Raw genomic sequence first — 23,151 nt, 5'->3', positions numbered from 1 at the left:
GCCCCCCAGCCCCCCCAGCTCCCCAAGCAGACGCTGACACGGGGAGTACAAATCCCCCCAGCTTTATTCCTGGGGGGCCGATGGTGCCCGGGGACCCTCCTGGCACTGCTGTCGGGGGAGGGCCAGGCCAGAGGGAGCCCCTGGGCCCTGAGGTCCGTCTGTCTGTCCATCCGCAGACCCAGGCGGGTCCCTGTGTCCGGGGGGTGGTGGGTGGGGGCCGAGTGCCCCGCCGTGAGTCCAGCGAGCCTGGGGTGTCCGTGCACCCATGGGTGTGTCCGGGGGGGGTCACTCGCCCCCGGGGGGGTCACTTGCCCCCCGCCATGATGCGCAGGTACTGCAGGGCGTTGCGGGCAGCCTGGGCGCGGGCGCCGTCGCGGGACGGGGCGGCCCCGTGGCACACGGTGGTCGGCTGCGTCGAGAGCTCCACCAGGCACTGGTGCAGCCCACTGAGGCTCAGCGCGTCTGGGGGGGACACCAGGGGTCACCCCGACACCCCCACAGCACCCCCCGAGCCCGGCTTGGGGCACCCATGGGGCTGGGGGGAGTGCCTGGGGAGGGGCAGAGGGGCTGAAAGGGTGTCCCAGGAGAGATGGGAGTGCCTGGGGGAGGTGGGGGTAACCTGGGGAGGGGCAGAGGGGCCAAGGGGGTCCGGGGGTATCCAGGTGGGGTGGGGATACCCTGGGGTAAGTGGGGGACCCTGGATTGTCTGGGTGGCATAGGGGTACCCTGGGGAAGGTGGGGGTGCCTGGGGAGGAGCAGAGGGGTTTAAGGGGGTCCTGGGGGTCCCAGGTGCTCACCGATGTCGAGGTAGCTGATGGCGAAGCTCTGCTCCTCCGAGAGCTCCTGCAGGAGGGCACAGGCCCCCCCTGGCGCGGGGGCTCCCCCCCGGCTCCGCAGCTGCCCCAACTTCTCGCCCGCCGAGTTCCTCAGGGAGTCCCAGGTACAGCCGGGGGCTCGGCCCCGCAGCCCCTCCAGCCGGGGGCACGTCTTGGGGGGGGCACAGGGCACTCAGGGACCCGCCAACACCCCTCGGGACCACTGAGCCCCCCCCAGGGACATGAGAACTGCAGGGACCCCAACACCGGGACACTCACGGGGACCACGCTCACCCACCCCACAGGGACCCCAAATCCAGAGGGTCCCCCCCAAGTTACTCACTGGGCCGTGGAGTGGGGGGTGCAGCCTCCCCCACTGTGGGTGGCTTTGGGGTGCCTGCACCCCTGCTAACCCCTCGGGGTGCCCCCGGGGCTCCCCAGTGCCCCCCAGTACCATGTTGAACTGGTCCTCCTCGCCCTCGGCCTCGCTGCCGTCGCGCGGCTCCATCGGCACGTTGTGGATCCGCACGAGCATCTTGGCGGCCGCGTTGCGCTTCGCCAGCTTCTTGGAGGTGCCACTGCCTGGGGCCCAGCACCCTGGAGTGAGCCAGGACACCCTGCCCCATCCCCACAGACACCCCGGGGGTCCCCGTGTGCCCCCCGGCCCGCGGCTCACCGATCTCCACGAAGCGCTCCACGCGGCACGTCATGGTGAACTCCTTGCGGTGCGCCGGCCCCGACTCCTGGGTCACCGTGTACTCGGGCAGGCGCCAGCCCTTCTGCACCACCAGCTCCTGGGGACGGGGGAAATTGGGACAGGGACACCCCCTGAACGGGGACACCGCCCCAAAAGGGGCCGGCAGCACCCAAAACGGGGATAACCGGCCCCAAAATGGGGATAACCGACCATAAAACGGGGATAACTGTCCCCAAGCAGGAACAACGGGCCCCAAAACGGGGTTAACCAGCCCCAAAACAGGGATAACTGTCCCCAAACAGGAACAACGGGCCCCAAAATGGGGTTAACCAGCCCCAAAATGGGGATAACAGTCCCCAAGAAGGAACAATGGGTCCCAAAACAGGGTTAACCAGCCCCAAAACGGGGATCTGTCCCCATGCAGGAACAACGGGCCCCAAAATGAGTGTCACCCACCTGCAGAGCCCCCACGGGGTTACACTCCGACTGGGGGGGGGACACGGGTGTCTTCATCTCCAGGGGGGGCCCCCTGTGGGGAGCAGAGGGATGAGGGGGGCACCCCACACCCCCCCTGCCTTGGGGGGCACAGTGGGGTAACAGGGTGCTGGGATGGGGGTTTGGGGGACACACCGTGCCCCCCGTGCCCATCCTGGCACTGGGTGCTCCCCCCCCGTTACCTGGGCAAGGGAGGGGGCACGGCAGGGGCTGGGGGGGCGGCGGCAGGGCCGGGCTCAGCCAGGGGCTCTGGGGGGAAAGGAGAGCTGGGGGAGAAAGGGGAGATGTTAAAGCCTGAGCTGGCATCCCATGAGCACCCCCAGACCCCCATGGGCACCGCCAGACCCCCCCTCGTACCCTCACTTCCCCCCAGGCCCCCTTGGGTACCCCCAGACACACCCTGGGCACCCCAGACCCCCACAGGCACCCCTGAACCCCTTGGGTACCCCCAGACCCCCACGGGTACCTCTGTACCCCCTTGGGTACCCTCAGACCTCCCCAGGCACCCCCAGATCCCCCTGAGTACCCCCAAACCTAACTGATCCCAAATCCCACGGGATCCCCAAGTCCCCCCGGGGTACCCCTAAACTCCCTTGGATGCTCTCCTGCCCCACAGATCCCCCCAAATCTTAAGTGCCCTTCACCCCTTGGTACCCCCAGACTGCCTGGGCACTGCACCCCCACCCAACCCCCCCAAACTCCCCCCCAGCCCCTCCTGGACACACTGAATGCCCCCCCCTGCCCCTCCTGGGACCCCCCACCTGTGCTCCGGGGGCTCCAGCATGGCCCCCCCACCTCTGAGCAGCCTCAGGGCCACCTCGGCCGCCTTGTGCTTCGCCGCCTTCTTGCTGGGGCCCTGCCCTGGGGGGCACCGGGGGGGCTCAGGGGGGGGAACCCAGGGGGCCCCTCCCCACCACCCCACCTCCTGCAGGCCCAGGGGACCCCTGAGCATCCCAGAGGATCCCCCATGAGGACCCACTTTTCCAGGGGTCCCAGGGTTTCCTCCTCCTCCTCCTCCCTGGGACAAGTCCCCCAAAGTGTGACACTGTCGTCACCTCTCCCCAGGTTGTGCCCCCCCCCCTCACCCTCCCCTGCATGGGGGGAAACCCTGGGGGGTGAGGGGGGCCCATGGCCTGGGTGTGGAGGTGTTGGGACCCCCTGGTGCAGCTGATGTCCCTGAGGGGACAGGGGTGGGTAAGGAGGTGTTTGGGGGGGGTCAGGAGAGGTTTGGGGTCCTCCTGGTGCAGCTGATGTCCCCAAGGGTGACAGACGGGTCAGGGGGAGGTTTTTGGGGGGTTTGGGGTCCCACCAGTGCAGCTGATGTCCCTGAGGGTGACACAGGGGTCGGGAGGGGTTTGGGGGGAGCTGGGGGTTTGGGGTCCCACTGGTGCAGCTGATGTCCCTGAGGGGCTTCGTGAGGGGTTTGGGGAGGTCTGGGGGGGCTTGGGGGAGTCAGGAGGGGTTGGGGGGCATTAGGAGGGCTTTGGGCGGGGTCTGGGGGTGGTTGGGGTCCCACCGGTGCAGCTGATGTCCCTGAGGGGACAGGCAGTTCAGGAGGGGTTTGGGAGGGTCTCGGGGGGCTTGTGGGAGTCAGGAGGGGTTTGGGGGGGTCAGGGGGGGATTGGGGTCTCACCGGTGCAGCTGATGTCCCCGAGGGTGACGCGGAAGGTGAAGTTGGGCTGGTGGGCCTGGCCCTCGGCCTTGAGCAGGTCGTAGCCAGGGGTCCGTCCTAAGCGTGTCCCATATTCCTGCAGGAGGCTGATGGGCGTCTTCCCGGGGCTGGCGGCCACCATCTGCTCCAGGCTGGCACACAGGGACAGGGACAGCGCTGTCACCACCCCCCGAGACCAGGGGGGGACACGGGGACTAAGAGGGCACCAACAGGGAGCAGGGGGACAGGGGTGGCACCGCTTCCCTGTGGGTCAGAGGGGACACAGGGACACGGGTGTGGCAGTGCCAGGGCATTAGGATATGGGGATGGGGGCGGCAAGAGTGGGGACACAGGGACAGGGTTGGCATCACCTCGTGGCACAGGGACAGGGGGTGGCACTGCCATGTAGTGTGGGGACACAGGGACCGGGGGGGACACGTTGACAGGGGTAGCATTGGCGTGTAATGGGGTGACAGGGATGGAGCCCCCACACAGTGAGGGGACGGGGGTGGCACTGCCACACAGCACGGGGACAGGGGGACACAGGGACGGGGTGGCAGTGCCACACGGGGATGGGGGTGGCACTACTGGGGACAGGGGGACAGAGGTGGCAGTGCCACACGGGGACAGAGGTGGCACCACCGGGGACACTGGGATGGGGGTGGCACTACCACGTGGGGAGGGGGGTGGCAGTGCCACACGGGGACAGGGATGGCACCACCGGGGACTCAGGGACCGCGATGCCACCGTCACACCTCATAGGGACACACCTGTCCCCCCCTCCTCCCTCCCTCGCGTGGCGACACGGGGACAGTCCCGCGTGTGTCCCCCTCCCCCGACCCTCCCCGCCGCCGCCCACTCCCCCCTCCCCCGCGGCGCGGCCTAGGTCGCCCCTTCCCCCTGCCCGCCACCCCCGCGGCGCGGGGGGGTCTGTGCCGGGTGCGGGGGCGGTGCCTGGCGCGGGGGGGTCCCGGGGGGGTCCCGGTACCTGGGGAAGGCGCCGCCGCTCCGCCGGGCCCCGCCCGCCCCCTCCTCGCTCATCCCCGCCGCTCCGGCCGCCGCCCGCGCCGCCAGGGGGCGCGCGGCATCACGGGAGGCGAGCGCCGCGCGGGGGGGTCTGGGAATCGTAGTCCGGTCGCGCCGCCCACCCCGCGCGCCGACGCGGCTCCGCCCCCGCCGGCGGACTACGATTCCCACAATCCCTCGCGCGAGGAGAGGCGGGGGTAGAGGAAGCGGGGAGGAGGTGGAAAGCGGGTCACGTGACTCTTGGAGGGGAAGGCGGGGTCCTGCCTCAGTTTCCCCCTCAGTGGGGACAATGGGGACAGTGGGGACAGTGGGGACAGGCGGTGAGGGAGGTGCGTCAGAGGTGGCACTGGTCAGAGGAGGAGCACTGGGAGCAGACTGGGAGCACTGGGGATGGAGGGAGAGGCATACTGGGAACACTGGGGACAGAGGGAGACCCAGACTGGGACCACGAGGATCACACTGGGAGCACTGGTGACGCAGGGGCACCTGTACTGGGAGCACTGGGATCAGACTGAGAGCACCGGGATTGCACTGGGAGCACTGGGAAGAGAGTGACACCCAAACTGGGATCGGACTGGAAGCACTGGGGTTGCACTGGGGTTGCACTGGGGTTGCACTGGGAGCACTGAGAACAGCGGGACACTCGCACTGGGAGTCCTTGGACTGCGCTGGTGCCCCGTGTGCTGCTGGGGTCGGGCGAGCCCGGTGCCGGAGGGTCCTGGGGACACCGGGGGGCCAGTCCTGCTCCTGGAGGTCCCGCTGCTGCTGCCGAGGGGTCCCGATGTCGGGTCGGTTCCTGGTGCCGTATCGGGGGCCCGGTGCAGTATCGGGGGCCCGGTGCAGTATCGGGAGTGGTCTCGGTGCTCGTGCTGGTCTCTCCGAGTCCCGGTGCAGTGTCGGGGTCCCTCTGCAGTATCGGGGGGGCGATCCCGGTGCCGGTGGTGTCCCGGTGGGGTGGTCCCGGTGCTCGTGCCGGTCTCCCCGGGTCCAGGAGGGTCCCGGTGCAGTATCGGGGTCCCGGTGCTGAACTGGGGGTGGTCCCGGTGTCCGTGCCGGTCTCTCCGGGTCCCGGTTCAGTGTCGGGGTCCCGCTGCGGTATCGGGGGCCGGTCCCGGTGCCGGTGGTATCCCGGTGGGGGGGTCCCGGTGCTCGTGCCGGTCTCTCTGGGTCCGGGGGGATCCCGGTGCAGTATCGGGGTCCCGGTGCAGTACTGGGGGTGGTCCCGGTGTCCGTGTCGGTCTCTCTGGGTCCGGGGGGGTCCCGGTCTCCGTACCGGTCTCTCCGGGTCCCGGTGCAGTGTCAGGGGCCCGCTGCGATATCGGGGGGGCGGTTCCGGTGCCAGTGGTGTCCCAGTGGAGGGGTCCCGGTGCTCGTGCCGGTCTCTCCGGTGCGCGGGGCGGGGCCGGGGCGGGGCCGTTCCCGCCGGGCGGGGCCGTTCTCGCCGCTCGCCCCGACCGCGGCCCCGGCCCCGGTACCGGCCCCGCCCGCCGGGCCCAGCCCCACCAGCACCAGCATCACCGGGACTCCCCCGGCACCGGGACCCCCCCGAGACCCCCCCGGCATCACCCGCATCCCCGGGCGCAAGGCCCGGAGCCCCCCAGGTACCGGCACCGGCACAGGGAGGCCGCGGGGCGGGAGGATGCGCCGGGATTGGGGGGGCTGGGGGTGGGAGGGGGGGAGGGGGGCAGGACTGGGGATGCACCGGGATGGGGGGGGACACGAACGGGGATACAGCGGGTGATGGCGCGTATCCCCCCGCGCCCCCCCCTGCAGGTGCCCCCACAGGGCCCGGGGGGGCCGCGCCCTCCCCTCCCCCCGCCCCGGGCGCGGGGTCCCTGCAGGGTTTGGGGGGGTCTTTGGGGGGTGGGAGGGGTGAGGGGACACGAGCGGCCTCTTGCACACGCGTGTGCCCCCCCCTCACGGGGGTGATGCTCTTGCACACGCGTGACCCCCCCTCCCGCAGACGTGCCCGCACCCCCGTGCACGCGCGCGTGACCTCTTGCACGCGCGTGTGCAACGCCGGCAGGTGCGTCTGTGTGTCCGTGTGTGCGTCCCTGTGTCCGTGTGTCCCTCCCCATGCGCGCGCCCCCCCCCCTCCCCGCACGCCTGTGCGCCCTTTGCACGCTCTCGTGCCCCCTCTCCCCGTGGGTGCGGACCCCCCTTTCACGCTCGTGTGCGCCCCGACACGCGTGGGCCGCGTTACACACGCGTGTGCCCCCCCCGGGCCCCTGCACGCGCGTGTGCCCCCCCCGCTCTGCCCTTCCCCCCCCCCATCACACGCGTGTGCCTCCCGCAGCCCGTCACGCACGTCCCCCCACCCCGCCCCCTCCCCGGTGTCGCGACAGGGCGCCATGTCCCGACATGTGGGGCCGGCGGGGGCGCTCTCACTCCCCCGCTCCCCTCCTCCAGCTCTGCGCTGTCGCGACATGGGGCCGGCGCTGTCGCATGTCGCGACAGACACTCCCTCCTCTCCCCAGTCCGTTTATCCAACGCCCCCCCCCGGGTCGCTGGTTCCCCGTTTCTGCCTCAGTTTCCCCGGGGGGGGGGGGTGAAGGCTCCATCCCTTACCGGGATGACGTCACCGCGTGACGTGATGTCACCACGGGGGGACACACGCGACACCTGGAGGGGCGGGTCGCGCCCCCCCCCGGGTCCCTCGGGGTGACGTTAAGCCCCTCCCACACCCCCCTCCTCGGTGACTCACCCCCCCCCAGTTTTATGATGACATCATCGCTGGCCCCGCTGTTGCCATGGTAACTGGGCCCCCCCTCCCCAAATAGGAGCCGGGTCAGTTCCCCCGGGACCCCTCGGCCCCCGAGCCCCCCTGAGCTCCCCGCTCTGCCTCAGTTTCCCCTGGCACGTTTGCACGTGGCCTTTACACACCCGTGGGCACTGGGGGGGGAGGGCTCTGTCCCCCGGCCCCATGTGGGGGGTGAGGAGGGGGCAAGTGTGCAACAGTGGAGGGGGCACACATGTGTAAAGGTTGGGCACACATGTGGGCTGCAGACGTGGCTGGCAGGGGGTGCACACGCGTGTAAAGGGTCTCACACGTGTGTAAAGGGGCCCACACATGTGTAAAGAGTCTCACACATGTAAAGGGTCTCACACGTGTGTGAAAGTGCTCACATGTATGTGAAGGGACTTACATGGCAGGAGTGCAGATGTGGGTGGCAGGGCGTGCACATGTGTGTAAAGGGGCTCATGTGTGTAAAGAGGCCCATAGGGGCTCATGTGTGTAAAGAGGCCCATAGGCGTGTAAAGGGGCCCACACACATGTAAAGGGTCTCACACATGTAAAGGTCTCACACGTGTGTAAAGGGGCTCACATGTGTAAAGGGGCTCACACGTGTGTAAAGAGGCCCATAGGCGTGTAAAGGGGCCCACACACATGTAAAGGGTCTCACATGTGTGTAAAGGGGCTCGCATGTGTAAAGGGGCCCACATGCGTGTAAAGCAGTGCCTGTGGGTACGAGGGGTGCCCCCCCCGCCCCGCTGACCCCCGTGCCCCGCAGGCGGGCGGGGGTCCCGCCATCATGGCCTGTCTGCACGAGACCCGCACGCCGTCGCCCTCGCTGGCGCTGCCCTCGGACGGGACCCCCGAGCAGGAGCTGACGCCCACCCAGTGCGTCCTGCGCGACGTCCTGCCCGCCCCCACCGCCCCCCCCGAGGCCTGGCCGCGCCGGGGGGGTCCCCGGCCCCCCGAGCTGGGCCCCGAGGCCGCGGGGCCGCTGGCGGCCGATGCCGCCCACCTGCGCTGCCAGGCCGGGGGGGGCTTCCTCGAGGGGCTCTTCGGGTGCCTCAAGCCCGTGTGGACCATGATCGGCAAAGCCTACGCGGCCGAGCACAAACACCCGCCCGAGGGTGAGGGGGCGCGGGGCCGGGGGGGCTGGGGGCATGGGGGGGCGAGGGGGGAAAGGAAGGGACAAAGGAGGGGGAGAGGGGGTAAAGGAGGGTGTGAGGGGGCAAAGGAGGGGGCAAAGGAGGGGGCGAGGGGGTAAAGGAGAGTGTGAGGGGGCAAATGGGGAGGCAAGGGCACAAGGGGGGAAAAGAAGGGGGGGGAAAAGGAGCAAAGGAGGGTCCAAGGGAGGGTGTGAGGGGGCAAGGGGGCAAAGGGGGGTGTTGTGGGTGGCATAGCCATGGGTGTGGGGGTGCTCTGGGGGCTGTGGGGGTGCTCTGGGTGCTGTGGGGGTGCCATGGCCGTGGGTGCCCACAGACCCCTGGGAGGTGCCGTTTGAGGAGATCCTGGACCTGCAGTGGGTGGGCAGTGGGGCACAGGGTGCTGTGTTCCTGGGCCGCTTCCACGGCGAGGAGGTGGCCGTGAAGAAGGTGAGGGACCTCAAGGAGACCGACATCAAACACCTGCGCAAACTCAAGCACCCCAACATCATCACCTTCAAGTGAGCGGGGGGGCCGCTGGTGCCAGTGTGGGGGCACGGGGGCACCGTGGGCACGGGGACACCCTGGGCATGGGGCATGGAACATGGTGTGGAGCATGGAATGTGGTGTGGGGCATGGTCATGCCAGGGTCATGGAGTGTGGATGTGGCACAGGAAAGCCGTGGTGATGGGGAACACCACGAGTGTGACAGAACATGGGCATGGCAAAGGGCATGGAACATGCTAGAACATGTGGGCACAGGCCATGGACACGCTGTAGGCATGGGCATGGAGTGGGCATGAGGGGTGAAGGCATAGACACTCCATGGGCATGGACACGGCATGGGCCATGGATGTGGTGTGGGCATGGGGAACACCATGGACAGGGCACGGACACAGCATGGGCATGGACACAGCATGGGCATGGCATGGGCACAGGCACAACAGGGACACAGCCTGGGCATGAACATAGACATGGCATGAGCATGAGCATGGGCATAGGCACAGAGGTCATGGACATGCCATAGGCATGACCATGGACATGGCATGAGCATGGACACAGCACGGACACGGCATGGGCACGGTCACAGGGGTCATGGACACGCCACGGTCATGGGGCACCGACGTGTCACTGCATGGGGACCCCCAGCATGGCATGGACCGGCATGGGGGGGACATGGCACGGGCACAGGGCACTGGCACGGGGCCCACTGGTTGGGCGTCCGGGATGAACTGGGGGCCCGCAGCAGGCACTGAGGTGCCGCTGTGCCCCCAGGGGCGTGTGCACCCAGGCCCCCTGTTACTGCATCATCATGGAGTTCTGCGCCCAGGGGCAGCTCTACGAGGTGCTGCGCGCCGGGCGCAAGGTCACCCCCTCCCTGCTGGTCGACTGGTCCATGGGCATCGCCGGCGGCATGAACTACCTGCACCTGCACAAGATCATCCACCGCGACCTCAAGTCGCCCAAGTGAGCGGGGGGTGGTGGGCTCGGAGCACCCCTGGGTGCCGGGGGGTGCCCCGGGGTGTGACTGCGATGGGGACGTGCCCGTGGTGGGGACGTGCCTGGGGTGGGTGCATGACCGTGGCGGTACCGTGCCCGCGGGGGCTGCGTGACAGTGACAGCTGCGTGTCCTTGGTGGTGCCGTATCTGTGACGGTGCCGTGCCCGTGGCGGTTGCATGTCTGTGACCGTTGCATGTCCATGGCAGTGCCACACCGTGGTGGTTCCATGCCTGTAGCAGTTGCATGACTGTGGCGGTGCCACGCTCGTGGTGGTGGCATCCCCACAACAGGACCACACTCATGGCAGTTGCATGGCCATGGTGGTGTCCCATGGTGGTGCCATGTCGGTGTTGTCCCATGGCAGTGCCATGTCTGTATTGGTGTCCTATGGCAGTGCCATGCCTGTGGTGATGTTGTCCCATGGCGGTGCCTTGTCCACGTTGGTGTTCCACAATGGTGCCATGTCCATGTTAGTGTCCCATGGCAGTGCCATGCCCATGTCGTGTTGCCCCATGGCTGTTCTATGCCCATGGCAGTGCCGTCCCGTGGCAGTGTCACCATGTCGGTGTTGCCCCATAGCAGTGCCGTGTCGGTGTTGTCCCGTGGCAGTGCCATGCCCATGGCGGTGCCGTCCCGTGGCGGTGCCGTGCCCGTGACCCGATGATGCTCGCAGCAGTTGCATGCCCGCGGCGGTGCCGTGCCCGTGTCATTGGCGTGTCATTGGCGTGGCGCTGAGCGCGTGCCCCCCAGCATGCTCATCACCTACGACGACGTGGTGAAGATCTCGGACTTCGGCACCTCCAAGGAGCTCATCGACAAGAGCACCAAGATGTCCTTTGCCGGCACTGTGGCCTGGATGGCCCCCGAGGTCATCCGCAACGAGCCCGTCTCCGAGAAGGTGGACATCTGGTGAGGACATGGGGACATAGGGGAGCTCTGGTGGCACTGGGGACACAGCAACACACGGGGCTTTGGGGGGGCATTGAGGACAACAGGGGGCACAGGGGACAACAGGGGCAGGAGACATTGTGGGGACACCAGGGACACTGGGGGGAAACAGAGATGGGGACACTGGGAGTGACACTGCAGGAATGGGGGACGTCAGGGGCCACAGGAGCAGGGGGCAAGGGGGACACCAGGATGGGCAGCGGCAGTGGGGGGGACCAGGGGACTGCAGGAGGATACTGGGGGTGTCCCACCGTGGGTGACAGGGCTGTGGGTGCCCCCAGGTCCTTCGGGGTGGTGCTGTGGGAGCTGCTGACGGGCGAGATCCCCTACAAGGACGTGGACTCGTCGGCCATAATCTGGGGCGTGGGCAGCAACAGCCTCCACCTCCCCGTGCCCTCCAGCTGCCCCGATGGTTTCAAGGTGCTGCTGCGCCAGTGCTGGTGAGTGCCCGGGGCACACCCCAGGGGGACACCCTGCCAGGGACAGCCCACCCTGGGGACATGCCGTGGGCACCCGTGTCACGGATGAGCCCTGCCGTGGGGGACCTCACCGTGGGGCCTGTCATTGGCACCCCAATGTGGGCAGGGCAGGGGGGACACCTGGTCGTAAAGGAGGTGCCCCCTCACCCTGGGGGTGCCCCATGTGCCCTTCTCTGCCCCTGGTCCCCCAAAAGCCTCCTCAGCACCCCCAGCACCCCTCAGAGTCGTGCTGCTCCCCCCCTCCAGGAACAGCAAACCTCGGAACCGGCCGTCCTTCCGCCAGATCCTGCTGCACCTCGACATCGCCTCCGCCGACGTCCTCTCCACCCCCCAGGAGACCTACTTCAAATCCCAGGTACCCAGCACCCTGGACTCTGGGACCCCAGGATCCCAGCACCCCAGGGTTCCAGGACCCCATGATCCCAGCACCCCGGGATTCCAGGACCTGGGTGCCCAGTGCCTGTGGCAGCTGGTGCCCAGGATGCCCAGTGCCCCGGGTAGCTGGTGCCTGGTGCCCTGGGTGCCCGGTGCCCTGGGTGCCCGGTGGCTGTGGTGGCCGGTGCCCTGGGTGCCTGGTGCCTGTGGTGCCCGGTGGCCATGGCAGCCGGTGCCCCTGTGCCACAGGCGGAGTGGCGGGAGGAGGTGAAGCTGCACTTCGAGAAGATCAAGTCGGAGGGGACGTGTCTGCACCGGCTGGAGGAGGAGCTGATCAACCGCCGGCGCGAGGAGCTCCGGTGGGGCCCTGCCCGGGGGCACTGGGGTGGGGGGGGACCACGGACAGGGGGTGCCAGCGGGTGTTGGGGTACAGAGAGGGCTGTTGGGTGCCTGTCCTTGCACATGGTGGGTGCTGTGGGGTCTGTGGGTGCCTGTCCTTGCACATGGTGGCTGCTGTGGGGGTCTGTGGGTGCCTGTCCCTGCACATGGTGGCTGCTGTGGGATCTGTGGGTGCTTGTCCTTGCACATGGTGGGTGCTGTGGGGTCTGTGGGTGCCTGTCCTTGCACATGGTGGGTGCTGTGGGGTCTGTGGGTGCTTGTCCTTGCACACGGTGGCTGCTGTGGGGGTCTGTGGGTGCTTGTCCTTGCACATGGTGGGTGCCATGGGGTGTGTGTGCCAATGCCCTGTGTGTCCTGGGGGGCCAGGCACGCGCTGGACATCCGGGAGCACTACGAGCGCAAGCTGGAGCGCGCCAACAACCTCTACATGGAGCTCAGTGCCCTCATGCTGCAGCTGGAGCTCAAGGAGAAGGAGCTGCTCAGGTGAGTTGGGCACTCCTGGCACTCAACAGCACCCCCAGCACCCCCTTTGCCCACCCCATGATCACCCCATGATCACCCCATGGCCAACCCTGTGTCAACCCCATGGCCATGCCCTCCCCATGCTCACCCTGAGCTCCAGACCAGCCCCCCAAGGGCACAGCCACCCCCCCCCCAAGCCCCTGTGCCCCGTGCCCTGTGCTGCTGCCCACGAGTGGCCCATGGCAGGAGGGAGCAGGCGCTGGAGAAGCGCTACCCTGGGCTCTTCAAGCCGCGGGCGCCGCGGGGGCTCCTGCACGGGAACGCCGTCGAGACCCTCATCAAGAAACGCAACGTCCCCCAGAAGCTCTCACCCCACGGCAAGAGGTGAGCCCGGGGTCCCCCTGGGGCCTTTGGGGTGGAGGGTGCTGGGGGGTTGTGTGTCTGGGTGCTTTGGGTTGAGGGGGGAGGCATGGACAAGGGGGTTCTTCCAGGTGGGGGGTCTGGGTGTGGGGGTTGTTTAGGGGATTTGGGAGCCCTGGGTCCTTTGGGGTGGGGGAGTCTGGGTCTGGTTTTGGTGAGGGGAAGTGCTCTAGGTGTGCAGATTCCTGGGGATCTCAGGGTGGGAGTCTGGGGTCCTTTGGGGGAGGGGGGTTGGGCCTGCAGATGCTGGTGGCCCTTGGAGGGGGGAATCTTTTTGGTGGGGTGTGGACATGGGGGTCCCTCCTGGCTGGGTGGGGAGGGCTCCTGGCTGCCCAGGTCCGCAACCACAGCCCTTCCCCATGTCCAATCCCCCCCCCAGACCTGACATCCTGAAGCCGGAGGTGCTGCTGCCCAAGCTGGACGCGGCCATGGCTCAGGTGGCCCTGCCGGGGTGTCCCAAGGGCCCCCCCTCCCCCGGGCGCAGCCGCCGGGCCAAGGGCCGCCACCGCAAAGCGGGACCCCGGGGGGGCTGCGGGGAGCTGGGCCCCGAGGCCGGAACCCCCCGGGGGCTGCCCGTGCCCCCCGCCACCGCTGCCAGTCCCGACATCCTCGGGGGCACCCTGGAGGCCGCGGGTGCCCCCCCGGCCACGGTACCTGACGCGGGACCCGAGGGGGCGACGGGCACCCAAGGGTCCCCCCCGCCGCAGCCCCCCACTCCCGGGGAGCCTGAACGGGAGAGCGGGGCCGGCCGGGGGGGGAAAGGGGGGGCCGGGCAGCACCTCACCCCCGCGGCTCTGCTGTACCGGGCGGCCGTCACCCGCGGGCAGGTGAGACCCCCGGACACCCGGGTCTCTCTTTTGGGAGGGGGGGCACACAGGGCACGAACCCCAGGTCCTTCCCAGGAGTGGGAGGTGGGGTGGAGTCCTTCCAGGGAGAGGTTTGGGGGGAGGTCCCTCCTGAGGAGGTGTGGGGGGGTCAGGACTCCTGGGTCCCTCCTGGGGTGGGGTGGGGAGTTCAGGATCCTGGGTCCCTCCTGAGGGGCAGCAGGACCCCAACACCCCCCTCCTTTGCCACCAGAAGCGGGGGGTCTCATCGGAGGAGGAGGAGGGTGAAGTGGACAGTGAGGTGGAGCTGCCACTGCGGCAGAGGTGGGTGTTGCCCCCCCTCTATGGGTGCTTTGGGGGGGGGGGGCACTGACATGTGGGTTCCTCCAGGTGAGGAGGGGTCATTTAGGGGAGTGGGAGCACTGGGTCCTTTGGGGTGGGAGTGTCCAGGGTCTTTCGAGGGGGGGTGGGGGGAAGTGCTCTGGGTGTGCAGATGATGGGGGTCCTCAGGGTGGGGGGGGTCCATGGGTGCTTGGACACCTGAGAGGGGTCTGTGGGTGCCCAGGCACCTGGGTCCTCACCCCTCGCCCCCCGCCCAGGTGGCCCCCGGGTATGAGCAAGCGCCAGTCGCTGTCGACCTTCAGCTCGGAGAACTTCTCGGATGGGGACGGGGACGAGGGGCACACGAGCGAGCCCTCCCACAGTGCCACCCCCGACGTGGGCAGCACCAACACGGACGAGCGTCCCGACGACCGCTCCGAGGACCTGCTCTCCCAGGGCTCCGAGATCCCCCTGGACGCGGCTCCCCCCGAGGGGCCCGGCCGCCGGCACGGGGGGCTCAGCCCCAAGGTGATGCCCCCACCCACCCTGGGCCGGTGCTGGGCAGCACCCACAGCCCTCCCAGGGATGGGCACTGTGGGGTGGGGATCCCCAGGGTTGGGGATGGTGGGGTGCCCTGAGCCACCCCTGGACGGGGTTAGCAAGGGGAAGGGGGTCCCCCTGGGTTGGGAATGCTGGGGTGGGGGGTTCCATCGAGTTCCCCCAGATGGAGTTAGCAAGGGGAAGGGGGTCTCCAGGGTTGGGGATGCTGGGGTGGGGGGGGTCACCTGAGCCCCCTCAGATGGGGTTAGCAAGGGGAAGGGGGTCCCCAGGGTTGGGGATGGTGGAGTGGGGGTGTCCCCTGAGCCCCTCCAGATGGGGTTACCAAGGGGAAAGGGGTCTCCAGAGCCCCAGCAGGGATGGGGATCCCCCTGGGTTGGGGGGTTCCATCAAGTTCTCCCAGACAGGGTCAGCAAGGGGAAGGGGGTCCCCAGGGTGGGGATGGAGGGGTCCACTGAGCCCCCCTGGATGGGGTTAGCAAGGGGAAAAGGGTCTCCAGGGCCCCACGAGGGATGGGGGTCCCCCTGGGTTGGGGATGGTGGGGTCCCCTGAGCCCCTCTAGACGGGGTCAGCAAGGGGAAGGGGGTCCCCAGGGTTGGGGATGGAGGGGTCCCCTGAGCCCCCTCAGATGGGGTTACCAAGGGGAAGGGGGTCTCCAGGGCCCCACCAGGGATGGGGATCCCCCTGGGTTGGGGATGCTGGGTGGGGGATTCCATCGAGTCCCCCCAGATGGAGTTAGCAAGGGGAAGGGGGTCTCCAGGGTCCCCCAGGAAAGGGGTAGCAGGGCAAGGGGGATGTTTAACCCCCCCGTTTGTGTCCCCCCCTCCCAAGGTCTCCGAGGACTCGGACTGTGACAGCGCAGAGCTCGACCACTCAGGCAGCGGCGAGGGGCCCCCCCGGCCCACAGCCCCCCCGGGCCTGTGACCTGTGTCCCCCCCTCACACCCCCACCCCCTGCACCCCCTCACTTGTACAGCCCCAAATATTTATATAAATATCTATCGATCTCTACTGCTGCTGCTGCCTCGGGGTGGGGGGCACTGCAAGGGGGTTTTTTTTGGGGGGGGGGTGGGCAGGGGGCTTTGAGGGGGCACTGCAAGGTGGTTTGGGGGGGTAGTGGGGCAAAGAACAGGGGGAGAGGGTGTTTTGTCTCCCTCATTTGTTTATGAAGGTCCTACTCTAACAACCCCGTAGAGGTGGAGAGGGGTCCCCCTGATTCGAGGGAGGGGGCACAGGGTATAAGGGGCTGAGCCCCCCAGATAGTCCCAGCCTTTCTTTACTGGTGACACTGGGAACACTGGGCAGTGGCAGACACTCAGGGAAGAGGAGGGGAGGATTGTCACCCATGGGATTTTGGGGGGAAGGAGGGGGGGAAAGGAAAGAGTGAACAGAACCAACTGGGACACCAGTTTCCATTAAAGACCAGTTAGCAGGGAACTGGGAGAGGAGAGACACCCCCAAAACGCATCCAGAGGATCAAAGTTCCCGCCCCAGGACCGGTTTATGTCAGTCCAGTGAGACCCCAAAACCCAACTGGGCCATAAGTGGGAGCAGTGGGCCAGTTTATCCCACTGCAGAGGGATCCCCAAGCTGGGCCATACTGGGAGCACTGGGCTGTTTAACCCCACACTCTGGAAGGATCCCAAATGCCAGTCAGGCTGGTTTCTCTCTCTCCTGGGGGAACCCAAAGGGGGCTGTACTGGGAGCACTGGGAAGAGCCAAGGGGGTTCAAATAAAGACGGAGACAGGCAGATCCATTAACCAAAATATCCTGCAGGTTCTATTCACAAGGAAAAGCTCCAGTCCATCTTTTTATTCAGTTTTTTTTTGAAAAATTTCCTGACGTTACAGAACTAAACTGAAATGGTTTTTTTTTTGTGTGTTTTTTTCTTTTTTGTGGGTTTGGGTTTTTTTTGCCTTTTTTTTTAATTTCCACTCTTAACATTTTATGACAAAAACAGAAACTTCATGAGCCGAAAAAAGGAGGGGGGGGGGAGAAAGGGAGGGGAGGTGCGGGAAAGGGGCGGAGGAGAGGAGAAGCTTTATAAAACTAAGATTTGGGGTTCAGCAGTTTTTTTTTTTTTTTAAGAGAGCTGAACGAAAGGAATTAAAATGCTTTTATCTTTTAATTCAAAAAAACCCGAAAAAAAACCCCAAAAACAAAAACCAGAACAAAAATGAAACAAACTGAACCTGGTGAGTGGCGCGAGGCTGGAGGAACCGAAAATGTACAAACTAGTTAAAACCTGGGTCGGTGCTAAAGGGGCCGCAGATGGATGGCGAGGCTGGGGGGGGTCCGGGGCCCCCCTAACTGCTGCCCATGCCCCCGGTCTCCGAGGAGAGCCTGCAACGAGAAAAGGGCGTCAGAGGGACCCCCCCAAAGGAAGAAAGCGGGTCAGAAGGGCCCCCCACTGAGGAGGAAAAGGCTTTAGAGGGACCCCTGCAATGAGAAAAGGGCATCAGAGGGAGTCCCAAATGAGGAAGGGCTCCCCCCCCCCCAAAATGAAGAAGGGGCATCAGAGGGACACCTGCAATGAGGGAAGGGTGTCAGAGGGACCCCCCCAGTGAGAAAAGGGCAAAGGGGATCCCTGCAACGAGGAAAGGGCATCTCAGGGACCCCCCCCTAATGTGGAAGGGGCGTCAGAGGGGCCCCTCCTGACAAGGAAAGGGTGTCAGAGGGACCCACCCCAATGAGGAAAGGGATTAGGGGACCCCCCTGCAACAAGGAAAGGGCTTCAGAGGGGCCCCCAATGAGGGAAGGGCATCAAAGGGACTCTCCAGTGAGGAAAGGGTGGGGAGGGGCCCCTCAACAAGGAAAGGGCATCAAAGGGGATCCTTGAATGAGGAAAGGGCATCAGAGGGGATCCTTGAATGAGGAAAGGGCATCAGAGGGGATCCTTGAATGAGGAAAGGGCATCAGAGGGGATCCTTGAATGAGGAAAGGGCATCAGAGGGGATCCTTGAATGAGGAAAGGGCACCAGAGGGGACCCCCGAGGAGGAGGCGGGTAGGGAGGAAGGCAGCCCCGTGGGGAGCACCTGGAGAGGGAACCCCCCAGGAGGGAGGGGAGGGGGTTTTGGGGTGCAGAGGGAGGTGGTTTATGCACAAGCAGCGAGGAAAGGGAGGGGAGGAGGGGGGTGCAGGGCACTGCCTCCCCCCAAAAGGCACCTGAGGGGCTCCCAGGGGGCTGGTGGGGAGGGAGGGAGTGTCCAGGCTGAACATGGCTGGCTCTGCTCCAAGCTTTTGGGGGCGAGGGGGAACTCAGGGGAAGGGGGACCCCAAGGGGCAGGAATGAGGCAGCAGGGAAGGGAGAGTGCGATGGGAGTGGGGGGTGAACCCCCAGCAGGGACCCCTCAGGCAGGGGGAGGGTGGGGGGCAAGGCAGGGGACACACAGACATTGCAAGGGCATCTCTGAGCCCCCCAAACCCAACCCCAGCACAGCTGCCACACCTCCGAGGTGGCTCAAAGCTTCTCCCTCCCTGCAATTTAAGGAGGGAGGGGGGACACACACACCCCAATCTGGGTGGCAGAGGGGTCAATAAGAAGGGGACCCCCCCGGGGCTGGCCCCCCGCTTCGGCACAGATCTACCAGAGCAGGTTCTCACCGTGGCAACTTTATTACAGGTACAGACAGTTAAGAGAGGACAGGTGAGGCCCCGGGGATGCAATTCCAACCCCCCCAAAATCATGTATTCCCCCTCCCTCCCTCCGCCCTCCCACCCCTCCCGACCCACAACTGCAACCAAGCTACTCAAAAAATGGAAAAAAAAAAAAAAAAAAGGAGAGGAGAAATGAAAAGTAACAAGCGACAGCTACAGGCAGGCAGAGAAGGAATCGACCGATCACAGGACAAGGGGACACAGTCTCTCTCGGCCGGCAAGAAAACTCTGCTCGAGGAGCAGCACAAGCTCAGATTTTGGAGTAAAAAGGAGGAAAATTTAAAAAAAAAAAAAAAAAAAAAAAAAAAGAGAGAAAAAAAGAGAAAAAAATAAAAAAAGAGAAAAAAATAAAATTAAAAAAAAAAAATAAAGAGGATAATAGAGAAAATTGCTGTTCCAAGTCTCCTCTACAGGGTCCCGGTGCTGCCACCCCTGTGTGGGTCCCCCGAGCAGCCTCAGTAAGGGGAAAACCTCTGCTTCTCCGCTTTCAGTTTGTTAGTGACACAGGGCACGGCGGGCGCCGCGGCCCCTTTGGCCGCAGACACGACATTTAGCGCCAGGAGAGGGACAGGTTTCATGCCAAGCAGACTGGAGACACAAGGGGCGGTCGGAAGAGGGTTGGGGAGGCTGGAGGGTGCGTCGGAGGCCCCCGCGGTGGCGAGCGAGGGGGTGGTGGTAGAGGAGGAAGAAGAAGAAGGGGTGGAGGGTTGAGAGAGGTTGATGCTGAGGTGGTCAGGGATCGTGACGGAGGCTGCCTGGGAGGAGGGTTTAGCGCTTTCTAAACTGTAACAGAGGAGAAAAGGAACAAAAAAAACAAACAAAAAAAAATAAAAAAGAAACAAAACAAAACACGGGTGGGTGGGAGGGAAGGAACGGCACAAAATGCGAAACAAAAAAAAAAAAAAAAAAAAAAAAAAAAGCACAGGACAAACAGGAGCCGAGCTGGAGGAGGGGGAGGGAGGGCAGGGAGGGAAGGAGGGAGGAGAGGGGAGGGGAGTGGCACTGCCAGGCCTGGCTGAGCCACATATGGGACCCCCCATGCCCACCCCTGGGAGTGAGCCTGGCTCAGCCATGAGGTCACACCCTGGGCACCGTGAAGGGAATGAGACAAAAAACAGAGACAATCACTGGCAGCTCCTGCTCTGCCATGGAGCAGGGACACGGCCCCAGGGACCCCCAGATGAGGGACACGGCCCCAGGGACCCCCAGATGAGGGACACGGCCCCAGGGACCCCCAGCCCCTCTGGGGCGTGTGGAGTTGGGGGAGGGAGAGTGCAACTCCTGGCTCAGGGCAGGGAACACGGGACACAGGGACACGGGTGGCCTGAGACCAGGCCCTGCCACTGCTACCCACGGCACCAGAGCAGAGCCAGGCCCTGCCAGCAGCACCAGCCACTCTCTGGGATGACAGCATCCCCCTGGGATGCTTGGGATCCCCAGGAGCAGGGCCAGGGAGCCCCTCCTGTCACCCCTCAGCACCGCAGTGGAACAGCAGAGACCACCAAGAGGCTCCTTCTGCAGCCACAGACTCCCCCCAGCCCCACGGCCGGAGCTTTTCCAGCCAAATCCATCACCCTGCAGCGTCTCACAGCCCCGGAGGCGATCGCAGTGGGGAAACTGGGGCAGCAGGCACAGGGAAGGGGGAAAGGAAACAGGGGAAAACACGGGGTGGGAGGGAGAAAACCCCTTCCCCTCATGCGGGGCACAGGGAGGGGAGCCTGGGAACCCCCGGAACCTCGTCAGCGGGGACTCACCTGACATTAATTAGATACTGGGCCAGGCTGATGCTCGCTGCAGATCCAGTTATGGTCACCTGCCGGTCAGTAGATCCTTCCACGGGGTTGGCAATCTTGATCTGCGCCCCGGACATCTGGCGGATCTCGTTGATCTTGGCGCCCTGACGCCCGATGATGCAGCCAATCAGCTGAGGGGAGGCAGCAGCCGTGTTAATTAATTAATTAATTAGTTAACCCTCATCCTCCTCACCCCCCTGCCTGGCATCTCTCGGGTACTGGGGAAAATTCCTTCGTGGGAATTGTGCAGCTCCTGCCCCAGGCTGCTCAAGGCAGTGGGGGGGTCACTGTCCCTGGAGGTGTCCCAAAGCACGTGGGTGTGGCCCTTGGGGACACGGTTCAGTGGTGGCCTTGACAGTGCTGGGGGAACAGTTGGACTTGGTGGCCTGAGAGGCCTTTTCCAACCTTAACAATCTCATGATTGGATGATTACTTGGTATGGGGGGGAGGAGGACGGGGTTGAGGAGTTGGAAGAGGGAGTTTAAGAGGCTGAAAAAGGGGGTTCTGCCTTCAAGCTCACTGGAAGGGGGATAAGGAATGTGGTGACAGCCAGAGTGGCCCGAGGTGGCACTTTGGAGTGCAGCCACGAGCCTGTTGCAGCTTTAAAGCTGAGAACAGGCCCCCCACACCCCTTTTGTTAAGAGGGGCAGATCCTGGGGACCCCCAGGGCCAAGGGGCAGCTGTCTGCCCATGATGCCTCCACCCCCCGACGCCCCTGGGATACTCACATCGTTTGGAATGGTGAGTTCATGGGAGGTGGTTTGAGCAGAGGCATCCAAACCTGCTCAGAGACAGAGAGGGGGGGGGCAGGTGAGGGGGGTGACAGACTGGGGGTGCAGCACCCCAAGTGCTGCCAGCTTCAGGCTGCCTGGGAGGCCTCCGAGCAGGCTGGGGAGGGCAGAGCAGGCTGGGAGGTCACTCCAACCCCCCGCTGCTCCCCACCCACTCCTTGCTTCCCCCCTGCTCCTCACTCACCCCCCCGATTTCTCCCCTCCTTGTCCCCTCCCCGTGTGTCGCCGCAGGGTCCTCCATCCAGGAGCAGGGTGCTGGCACTGGGGGGCTCCAGCCGGGCACTCAGCTCTGCTCCCACTCCAGTACCAACCTCCAAGGGCTACATCACCCCTCCTTCCTCCTCCTCCTCCTCGCTGCAGCCTGGCAGGGCAGTGCTACGCCAGCCAGTGCTGCAAGGCCACTCATGCCTCGCACGGGGCCAAGCCTGTGTGCCAGGTGCATTTTTTCCATGTTTTCTCACTTTCCCCCCATTCCCAGCTCGCTCCCTGCTAGAGGGAGCGGTGGGAGCCTCGAGACCTCACCCTGAGGCTCTGGGTGAGGGGCAGGCAGCGCTCTGGGGACATAGCAGGTGACATTGTGCTGTCCCCACACACCTCCGGCTCCTGACAGCTCCAGCACCTCCTTGGCTGGGGGTTGCTCCTCTCAGTGTGGGTTTTTTTTTTTTGGGGGGGGGGGGGAAGCTCAGGACCCACAGCTCACTGGGACAGCTGAGCTTCTGCCCAATCCTGCTGCTCTCCACTATCCAGCTGAGCTCCAGGGCATGGACAGCTGAGTCAGGCTGCAACTCCAGCCCTTCTAGGGTTCCCCTCAACCCTCTTTCCCCCCCGTTCTGGGCACAAAGGTGGGCAGCATCTATCAGGGAGAACGAGACCCCAGGCAGCATCAATACACAACAGAGTAACTACAGATTGTGTGTTTGGATCATTACCCCAATAGCCTTTCACCTCTGGAGAGCTGGAGTCAATGCCTGTTAAGATACAAGTCACAATGAGTTTGGCTGTCTCAAGTTTAGAGCCCCAAACGGGTATTTTTTTTTTTCCACTTTCTTGGGTTTTTTAGCCATTTTAGCAAATCTAAAGCAAATTTGGTACAACTCAGCAGTTGCCTGCTCAGGCCTGGAGTAGCCGGAGGGGAGAGAGCGGGTGCTGCAGGCCGGGGGTCTCCCAGTGCGTTGGCAGAGTACGGGGGGGATGAGGGAGGGAAGCAGCACGGATGGAGGCCCTGCCTGTGCCGGGCTCGGCTCGTCCCTACCCCTGCAGCCCCCAGAGACATCACAACAATCGTTACCTGGCCGGGCCCAGCTCGGGGGAACGTTTGGGTTTAGGTTTTTGAGCGCGAGCGCAGCCCCACGGAGGAGCCGGGGGCAGCCTGGGCTGGGCTCCGGCCCGCGCTAGCGCACACGGAGAGAAGGAGTTTCCATACCACTGAATCCAGTGTTGCCATGAGACATTGGAAAGTGTGACTGTTGCATTGCCAACTGGTGCAGCTTGGTCAGCTAGAGGAAGGGAGAGAGAGAGAAAAGAGAAAAGGCTGGCGTTAGCCATTTCCCGAGGCCAGGGGGGGCCAGGACTCACCCCGCACGCGCGCCCGCGCGGACACCGGCCCCGCCGCCCCGGCCCCTCCGCACGCGGCCCGGCCCTCTCCGCACGGAGGCCAAGGTGGGCTGGGGGCTGTGCCCACCCCTCGGTGCAGCGAGGTCTGGAGGAGCTCAGGAAGAGAAGCAGAGAGGAGCGGGAGGGAGCAGGTGCTCGCAGCACTGCGGGGGAGCGGCAGGGAACGGGGACAGAGCGCGGCTCGGCTCCGCCAAAGGAGTAGCTCTTCCAGCCCGGTTTCCTTCTAGCCCCTCTCCCCCCTGGCCTGGCGCGTCAGACCCCCCCTCACTGCTCTAAGGTGCCAGGAGCAGAGACCAGCCCCTACGGGATGAGGATGGGTGCCAGAGGATGGAGGTGTCCGACAGCACCGGGAGAGGCGGCCGCTGCCGGGATGGTCCCTCCTCTCCCGAACGGACCCGCCAGGCTGGCAGCAGCCTGGGATGGGCCGGATCCAACCCCCTCCCCGACT

The 23,151-nt window shown here is 65.4% G+C and overlaps 3 protein-coding genes across 4 annotated transcripts; 1 reads left to right on the top strand and 2 right to left on the bottom strand.

The window, feature by feature from the left end:
- Positions 1 to 46: 46 nt before the first annotated feature.
- Positions 47 to 5,927, bottom strand: TARBP2 (TARBP2 subunit of RISC loading complex). Of its 2 annotated transcripts, none has more exons than XM_027748407.2 (9): positions 5,334 to 5,927; positions 3,641 to 3,810; positions 2,769 to 2,868; positions 2,190 to 2,273; positions 1,969 to 2,041; positions 1,492 to 1,609; positions 1,270 to 1,397; positions 798 to 987; positions 47 to 462 (listed from the first exon to the last, which is right to left on the bottom strand). In XM_027748407.2, exons 2-9 carry the CDS (start codon positions 3,798 to 3,800, stop codon positions 305 to 307), a joined length of 1,011 nt encoding a protein of 336 aa, XP_027604208.1. In that variant the 5' UTR covers positions 3,801 to 3,810; positions 5,334 to 5,927; the 3' UTR covers positions 47 to 304. The 2 variants fall into 2 exon arrangements, with proteins under 2 accessions (XP_027604208.1, XP_027604206.1); XM_027748405.2 differs by lacking the exon at positions 5,334 to 5,927 and adding an exon at positions 4,647 to 4,679.
- A 284-nt stretch (positions 5,928 to 6,211) lies between these two features.
- On the top strand, positions 6,212 to 15,845 carry MAP3K12 (mitogen-activated protein kinase kinase kinase 12). Its single transcript, XM_027748404.2, has 14 exons — positions 6,212 to 6,285; positions 8,197 to 8,545; positions 8,898 to 9,081; positions 9,836 to 10,027; positions 10,812 to 10,970; positions 11,291 to 11,449; positions 11,735 to 11,843; positions 12,113 to 12,222; positions 12,629 to 12,745; positions 12,971 to 13,108; positions 13,524 to 13,971; positions 14,222 to 14,292; positions 14,568 to 14,817; positions 15,679 to 15,845. The coding sequence occupies exons 2-14, from the start codon at positions 8,218 to 8,220 to the stop codon at positions 15,769 to 15,771; spliced, it is 2,358 nt and encodes a 785-aa protein (XP_027604205.1). The 5' UTR covers positions 6,212 to 6,285; positions 8,197 to 8,217; the 3' UTR covers positions 15,772 to 15,845.
- Positions 15,846 to 16,599: 754 nt separating this feature from the next.
- Positions 16,600 to 22,585, bottom strand: LOC114002433 (poly(rC)-binding protein 2; the record flags this gene model as incomplete). Its single annotated transcript, XM_039389366.1, has 5 exons — positions 16,600 to 17,190; positions 20,260 to 20,429; positions 21,027 to 21,079; positions 22,019 to 22,057; positions 22,513 to 22,585. Coding segments are annotated over 5 exons (372 nt in total), but the record flags the coding sequence as incomplete, so codon positions are not given.
- Between the last annotated feature and the right edge of the window lie 566 nt (positions 22,586 to 23,151).

The sequence above is a fragment of the Pipra filicauda genome, unplaced genomic scaffold, assembly GCF_003945595.2.
Source record: "Pipra filicauda isolate LSUMZ 115617 unplaced genomic scaffold, ASM394559v2 scaffold721_size132957_pilon, whole genome shotgun sequence".
Lineage (NCBI taxonomy): Eukaryota > Metazoa > Chordata > Aves > Passeriformes > Pipridae > Pipra > Pipra filicauda.
This window is presented reverse-complemented; position numbering and strand designations above follow the sequence as displayed.